Source organism: Gobius niger (assembly GCF_951799975.1).
Source record: "Gobius niger genome assembly, chromosome: 3".
In the NCBI taxonomy this organism is placed as follows: Eukaryota; Metazoa; Chordata; class Actinopteri; order Gobiiformes; family Gobiidae; genus Gobius; species Gobius niger.
Window position 1 is genome coordinate 20,475,677 of NC_136854.1, and position 7,711 is coordinate 20,483,387.

Genomic DNA, 7,711 nt, shown 5'->3' on the forward strand with positions numbered 1-7,711 from the left:
GTTCAAAACAGCACGTAGATATCAAATGCTTGCATGAAAACAAAAGCAAAAACCTTTCTAGACTAGGAGGCTGTTGATAAATTGCAGGGTTACATCAATAAACTCTAATGGTCACACACACACTGTAAAGTTAACGTGATAGTTTTCATTTGCATTTATTTGTATTGTTTTAGTGTCCTTTATTTAACATTTCCCAGTAGACTGGAACGCAGCACCAGACACATTTGTCTTCTTCCGCGTTTACCTGCCCCTGTAGTACCAGACACAAATGGGCGCGGTATAAACAAAGTTGACTAACTTTTTCGGATAATGTAAACTTTTTGAGGTCAATGAGCGAAGGAGAAGGGAATGCGTCTGAAAAAAATAACTTCAAAGTGCAAGTCCAGCAGTCACTGAAGTTTTGTTTTCTTGTGTGGTGAAGTTGTCGCACTTTCGTCATTATTCACAATGGGATGTTGTCAGAGTAAAGAGGTAAGTTAGCGCAAAGTTACACGTAAATCCTTAAAGTAGCTCTCATATTCATGCACGGACAGTATAGTAGGCTTTAAGAGGGGGTCTGTTCAGTTTCTCTTTTTGTTACAGGGAAAACGAGACTGGAAACCTCTGGACGACCGCAGCTGCACAGACATACCATGGCTGATCTTCTTCTTGTTGTTCTGTGCGGGGATGGTAAGTTATCTACTTGAAAACGTCGACTTTGCATGTATATGTATATTTTACACACTGTCTAAACCTTTTATTTTGCTTGAATTAGAATAGGAGTAACACTAAATTAACTACTTGTAGTTGCATATATTTTTAATTACATGTGTATCAATATGAAGTTGCCCAACCCAAATCAGCAGCAAATCTTGGGGGGGGAGTCAGTAACAAATTCAAAACAAACCTGCAAACCAAGTAAACAGTGATAGAATTAATAAAGAAAACCAAAGTAAAATAGTCATATTGCCAACAACATGATTTGAAGTAGTTATATATCCAAACAATATACAGAACATTTAACTGCATTAATGTATTCCTTTTTTTTTTGTAGTTGTGTATCTGCGGCTTTGCTATCGCCACAGGAGCAGCTTCCAGACTTATCTCGGGATATGACAGTTTCGGTAACACCTGTGGTCAGAAGAACACCCAGCTTGATGGAGTAGAGCTGAGTGGCCGGGACATGAGAGAAAACAAGTCAGTATTTTTCTAAGGTGGTTTTTACCTATTGTTTTATTGAAACTGTTGAAGACTGTTGTGCATTATGCATTTTTAATGATTGTAACAGCACATGGTTCTGGCATTACGGTCCTTCAAGTGCAAACAACTGCAGTAGCTCTAAAATACTGAATGTAGTTTCTTGTTGACAAAAATAAGTTATAATGATATTCCTCTGGTCGATGAGCATTACAAAAAGCGGTGTTTTGAAAGTAGATTTTGATCTGTCTGTCGCTTGACCCGCTGAAACAATGGGTCACGCTTTAAAGATGGGCTGATTGCGCATGAACGCTTTGAACAAAAGACGTCTCTGCTACAAAGAGGGGTCTGTCAGACTGAGTAGTAAATGTCACCATGCTTTATATTGCTGCAGACTGCCGTGCTAATGACAGAGCTATCTGAAGTTTGGTGTGCATTATTTGAGTTCTCCTTAATTGGCAAATGAAACTGATCGGTTTGTTGCTGTCAGATATGTTTTCTTTCTAGAGCCGTGCAACTTTGACGTGATCAACAGAAGAATTAAGTCGATCGCCCTGTGTGTCTCACAGTGCCCGAGTACTCAGCTGCAGACCTACTATGATTTAAAGCAGTTCGCCAACAATAATGGTACGATTTGCACTCAAAAATATATTATTATTATTATGTCATTACAATTTCAGTTCATGATTAGCTTGATGGCACATTTCTAAACCTTTCTATTTTCCCTCTTCATAGGTTCTCAACTTTGCACATATGACATCAATCCTGCAAGATACACAAGCCATTCAGAACGGCAAACAAAGTGTCCCAAACTCCCTGTACCTCCAAGGTGACTGCTTAATTGATCATACTTCGAAGAATTTATGTGTAATTGCATTTTTATTTTTTCCTTCTTTTCTCATTTGCAGCAAATCTGTCCCACTGTTCCGTCGCTGTATTCCTGTGGATATTGCCTGCTATGCCGAGTTCATCCAGGCTTTTGTTACATTTGTCAGTGACAACAGTGTTTTGCACCGGATTACAGCCGGGGTGATGGCCAGCAAGGAGATCATCATGGGCCTTTGTGTTCTGGCATTGGGTATAAAGTCTTTTTTTCCCCATCATATTAACATTTTCTCACTTCCCTTCGTCAGATTTGAGGACAGCAACTGCAGGGCAAGCTATTTTTGTTCTAAGAATAACAGGAAGTGTCAGTGAGGTCCAGTCTGGCAGTTCCCATCCTTCATTTGCAATAGTCAAAGAGGTCAAAATTAAAATGCCAAAGAAGTCTCTCACACCAGTTTATTGTGTGAAGTTTTTTCCATCATCTTATACTTTAAAAACACCTCCGCCAATTTACTACACTTGAATATCCAATGCACGTTTATGTTTGTTCTTTTTGTAGTATTATCCCTGCTCATGATGGTTGTGATCCGCTACATCTCCAAAGTGCTGGTGTGGATCTTAACCATCCTGGTCATTGTTTGTTCTATTGGTAAGTCTACACCTTTTTTACACAATCGAAGTCAGCCAATGTAGTTATCGCTAATCCATTGCAGGTGGAACTGGTGTCCTCTGGTGGCTGTATGCTGACCACAGAGTTGCTCTTAAAAATAATTCTACATCTGTATTTGGGAAAGAAGTGGCCTCAGACAATGTGAAGGCCCTGCTCATTTATGCGATTGTAGCAACGGTTTTCACAGTAAGACGATGGCACTATTTTTTTGGTTTTATAACAGTTCTTGCGTTATTACATGATGCCGTTCGTCCATTGTGTCCTCCAGGTTGTGCTTCTTATTGTGATGTTCTTCATGAGGAAACGAGTTGCCCTCACCATCGCGCTCTTCCATGTGGCTGGGAAAGTGTTCATCCATCTGCCCCTGCTGGTTCTTCAGCCTTTCTGGACCTTTCTCTGCCTCATGCTCTTTTGGGTGTACTGGATTGCAGTACTGCTATTTCTTGGAACAGCAGGTTCGATATTACAATTGATATGGGAATATGAGAATATTAAGCATTGGTTTATTGCTTTTATGGAGATGTACATTTGAAGTGCATTTCTCGTGACATTTTAACTTGTTTTGATGCGTGATTTGACTCCCACTTTTGGAATATTTTTCTTGTCTCGTGATGTGGGAGGATGGCGTCAAAGAATAACTTCTCTCTTCATCTCCCACTTCTGTTTTTGGCAGCAAATTCTTTGGAGTATTTTGGTTTAGTTTTAGTATTTTGCAACATCTCTAACTATGTTGTGTTGCCAGTTGTATGAATTTGAAACTTTGCTGCACAAAAGAGGCACTTTTAGACACACACTATTACTATTATCTTGTGTAATTGAAACGTAATTCTTTCCCTCCATAGGAACACCATTTAAGAACAATTCTACCAACCTTGTTGAATATAAATTGGAAGGACCCCTGCAGTACATGGTGTGGTATCATGCGGTTGGTCTCATCTGGATCTGTGAATACATACTGGCCTTCCAGCAGATGACAATTTCTGGGGCTGTGGTCACCTACTACTTTACAAGGTAAAAATAACCTTAAGAATACGTGTGCAATTGCTATCTTTTTTAATTATCATCTAGTTCTTGACTTTTTTTGTCTTAAAAGGAATAAATCCCAGATGCCATCTGTTCCTATTCTCAAATCAATGGGTCGAACACTTCAGTACCACCTGGGCACCATAGCCAAAGGTTCCTTTATTATCACTCTAGTCAAGATTCCTCGTCTTATCCTCACATATATGCACAGCCAACTCAAAGGAAAGGTAAACCTCTAAGTTGAAACAAAAAAGAAATGGAGAAAACAGTGTCTCTATTATTGAATTGTGTTTTTAGGAAAATGCCTGTGCTCGTTGTATGCTGAAATCTTGTGTCTGCTGCTTGTGGTGTCTTGAGAAGTGCCTAGCATACCTGAATCAAGTAAGTCATGTCTTTTCATCAAGGACGTCGCTGTAAGACATCTGTCCACGCATAACTTATTTTCCTTTATTTCAGAATGCTTACACTGCAACAGCCATCAACAGCACAAGTTTCTGCACCTCTGCCCGTGACGCGTTCGTTATCCTCGTGGAAAATGCCCTCCGCGTGGCCGCTATAAATACTGTGGGCGACTTCGTCCTCTTCTTGGGAAAGGTACTGGACTCATGATGATCAGTAAATAAGGAGCATATTAGAATGAATTACAAATTACAAAACATGTTTTAGTATATGAACTTTGTGCACTCTTCACCTCCTTCACCTTCACTCTCCTCTGTCTTGCAGGTGCTGATAGTGTCATGTACAGCTTTTGCCGGCGTCCTGGCTCTGAATTACCAGAGGGAGTACACCGTATGGGTCCTTCCTCTCCTGATCGTTTGTGTGTTTGCGTTCCTGGTGGCACACTGTTTCCTGTCTGTGTTTGAGAATGTGGTGGATGTGCTCTTCCTGTGCTTCGCTGTTGACACCAAATACAATGACGGCAGCCCTGGTCATGAATATTACATGGACAAGGCTTTAATGGTGGGTCAATTATTTAGGGAGGATCACATCAATTCTATATGTTTAACTCCTCCCCGTGTCTCTCCAGGAGTTTGTCGAAAATAGTAAAAAGAGCCTACACAAGTCAGCTGGTGGTGCAAGAGACGGAAAAGAAATGGAGTCTATGGTAAGGTTACAACTCATTGTCTATGTGTACATAATACATTTGTCTAATATTTATTTGAGTTTGAAAGAAAAGAAGCGGAGAGAAGGGGGTTAGGCAAGGCTATTTGCGCTTCATTCACACAAAATTACAAGAAAGCATGATGGTAAATAATGCCAGAGTGGATAAGCATTCTTTCATTGTTTTCTTGAGCTGAGGTTTGTTGAAAAGAATATCTTGTCGATGTTCATAAATCAATTGATATGTTTAATTCTTTTTAATATGCAATTAAAAAAATCAGCAATGAGAAAGAAAATTGTGAAAATGTTTGTCTCTAAATTTTGCTGTATGACACAAAACCTAAAGGAAGCTACAAAGACGTCAGGAAGCACTGGATTAAATCAGAGTTCATTTTAATGATGCAATCCTAAAACCGTATATTAGTCCTACTTCTCCTTTTTTTTCTCCCTTGCAGACACGTGGTGGAGGAACCCTGGCGTAACAGCAAACTCATCAAGCTCTTTGATAAAAACAGAGTTAACAAACATAAATGCAGCACCGTTTTATCTTGTGCCTTATATTAAAAAAAAAAAGTGCTAGATACCAAGTTTGACACTAAGATATGTTTTTAATGTCGTCTTTTATGGTTGTGTGTAATATTAAGATGCTTGTTTTTATAGTGAATTTTTAACATTTTTTGTACATTTTCCAACTAATGTTTAGTTTGTGATTGTGAAAGTTTTTAATAAATGCTGCTTTCTTGCAGTACGAGATGAACGTGTAGGTCTGGATATTTAACCACCAGAGGGCAGCAAAACATGCACCATACTCTCATGGTAATGCCCCCATACTAATAATCAGATCTGAGAATTCTTACAACAAGATGCCCATACTATTTATTGTATCTGAATTGTATTTTTAAGTCCATTTTTATTTGGAGTTAGTTGTTTTCTCTTTAATGAGAGTTTTAAAACTGGTGTTTGCTGCTGGCTCATCACTATGGAGACGAGCTGACCTGCCATAAACTAGTCCAGCGCATGTACTACTGTGTCCTAATGTATAGATCCCTGCTTTATCCCCTGCAGTTTCTTTCCAGTCAGCCATTGACCAGACAAGAGCTCGGCCACTAAGCAGTTAGAGCTTATTGATGGGGAAAGAGCTGCGGAACTGTTTGGCTCCATAAAACAGCGTAATCTATAGAAAAGCCTCTCTGCGGGCACTGGTGAGCCACACCTCAGCCATTTCGCCTGTACTTAAGAGGACACATTCCTGGAAGCCATTGGTCATGGAAAAAAGATCACAAAACACTGTTGGACGATATTTGCAGAAAGTCTGTCCAATATCACAGTGTCTTAGACAGTACAGTTGCTATGAAAAGCTCTCACACATATCTTTACTATTGATATAAATGCATCAGATCTACCACTGCTCTCTAGAAGCACTAGTCAGTCCTGGATTCCAACACTAAACCAAAGGTCTGACTATGAATAATTCCTATTTTTATTTACAAAGTAATCTTGCAGATTCAGATGATTTTGTCAGTGAAGGAGGAAACCAGTGCAGACAATGCTTCAATAACCATCCAAACACTCAATGCAAACGTTTGGCTGAGAAAAGTCCTCAGCCATGCTGTGACCCATATATTAATTTAGCAGGTTATATAAGGACATTTTAGAGCTCTTTGTGTCTATCTTGGAATATGACCTTGATTCCACAGTTGAAAGTGCTTCTCTCAGCATCATTCTGCTCTGCTATGGATGGCCCCGCTGCCTTTAATGAATTTTAAATGAGTGTCTATGCTCTATAGGTTGATATTTGTCTTGTTTTCATTTATTTATTTGATCCAATATTTATGTGCCGGTCAGTGTATGAAATAATCCTAAGGATCTCTGCATCAGCTGTTGTAGGACTGGACTCTGGGAGACACAGGGTCATTAAACAATACTGCTGCTGTTGACGTCTGTGTTTGAGCTGACTCAGGAGCAGAACCCTCCTTTATGTGAGAGTAGCTGTAAGTACAGTATAGATCAGCACAGGGCTTTTACATTTAGTGACAGTGTATGTTAAAGTGAGTGTTCTCCTAACAAGTCTAACTACAGTTGTAAATAGAGGCTGGAGCCTTTGGGTGTGTGACACGATAGAAGTTTATTTTCCATCAATGCGGAATCAGACATGAATTCATAACACCTTGTGGTAGAATTGGTCATTGACCTCTAACAATGCTTCCTTCCACAGGAGTTGGCTTAAATAGTCCTATAGTATGACACACCTCGACGGAGACAGTAATAACCATATACAAGGCATCTGTGAGGCAATGCCAAGGTGTTTGTGAAGGACATATGCAGCACTAAGATGATGCCCGGCATTGACTGAGTTTAAAGGAATGTCAACAATGGGCAGCATAAGCCTAGAAATGTTTGATCCTTGTGACCAATGCTAGGATCGGCAGAAGATACTGAGAAAATACTGGATTTATATACAATAACAGTCAAAATGTTTGTTTGTTTTATTATAAAAGGGTGAAATGTGTATTTTTATTTAGGTCACATCTTGATCCATTGAAGATGGGTCCTTCAATGGATCACATCTTGATCCATTGAAGATGGGTCCTGAAGCTTCAGCAGTTGAGAATCACAGATTCAGGACATTGTCCAGTCTGAAAACTGGGCATCTGTGTCATTGTAACATACTGCATGAAGTGCCTTTAACATTGTACTTACTAAAAGAATATTGCCTGCATTTATTAATTATTCAGCCTTTGAGATGCTTAGATATAGACACATTGTTGACACCTTTGTCAATAAACTTCTGTTATAAAGTTTGTTTTTTGTTTTTTAATTTAAAATGTTCCATGCAAAAAGAGAGAGGAAAAAAAACAACAACTTTACTTTGTCTATCCCCTGAACCTGACTTCCTGAGCTTCCTGTTTTTGCTGG

General features: G+C 39.3%; 2 protein-coding genes across 2 annotated transcripts in view; both read left to right on the plus strand.

The window, feature by feature from the left end:
* ugt8 (UDP glycosyltransferase 8) overlaps nt 1-7,711 on the plus strand; it is a 133,295-nt gene that overhangs the window by 91,354 nt on the left and 34,230 nt on the right. The gene's annotated exons all lie outside the window — the stretch shown is intronic.
* Nucleotides 215-5,322, plus strand: slc44a1a (solute carrier family 44 member 1a). Its single transcript, XM_079553749.1, has 16 exons — nt 215-471; nt 583-669; nt 1,034-1,176; nt 1,667-1,803; nt 1,912-2,005; nt 2,085-2,254; nt 2,561-2,650; nt 2,715-2,857; nt 2,940-3,126; nt 3,514-3,682; nt 3,765-3,921; nt 3,992-4,075; nt 4,151-4,288; nt 4,418-4,654; nt 4,722-4,799; nt 5,251-5,322. Exons 1-16 carry the CDS (start codon nt 448-450, stop codon nt 5,275-5,277), a joined length of 1,965 nt encoding a protein of 654 aa, XP_079409875.1. The 5' UTR covers nt 215-447; the 3' UTR covers nt 5,278-5,322.

What these genes read in the sequence shown, in the direction of transcription:
- slc44a1a (XM_079553749.1), top strand. Translation starts at nt 448, where the DNA reads ATGGGATGTTGTCAGAGTAAAGAG. An exon ending in GATGTTGTCAGAGTAAAGAG is followed by an intron (nt 472 to 582) that starts GTAAGTTAGCGC and finishes TTTTTGTTACAG; the next exon opens with GGAAAACGAGACTGGAAACC. An exon ending in TGTTGTTCTGTGCGGGGATG is followed by an intron (nt 670 to 1,033) that starts GTAAGTTATCTA and finishes TTTTTTTTGTAG; the next exon opens with TTGTGTATCTGCGGCTTTGC.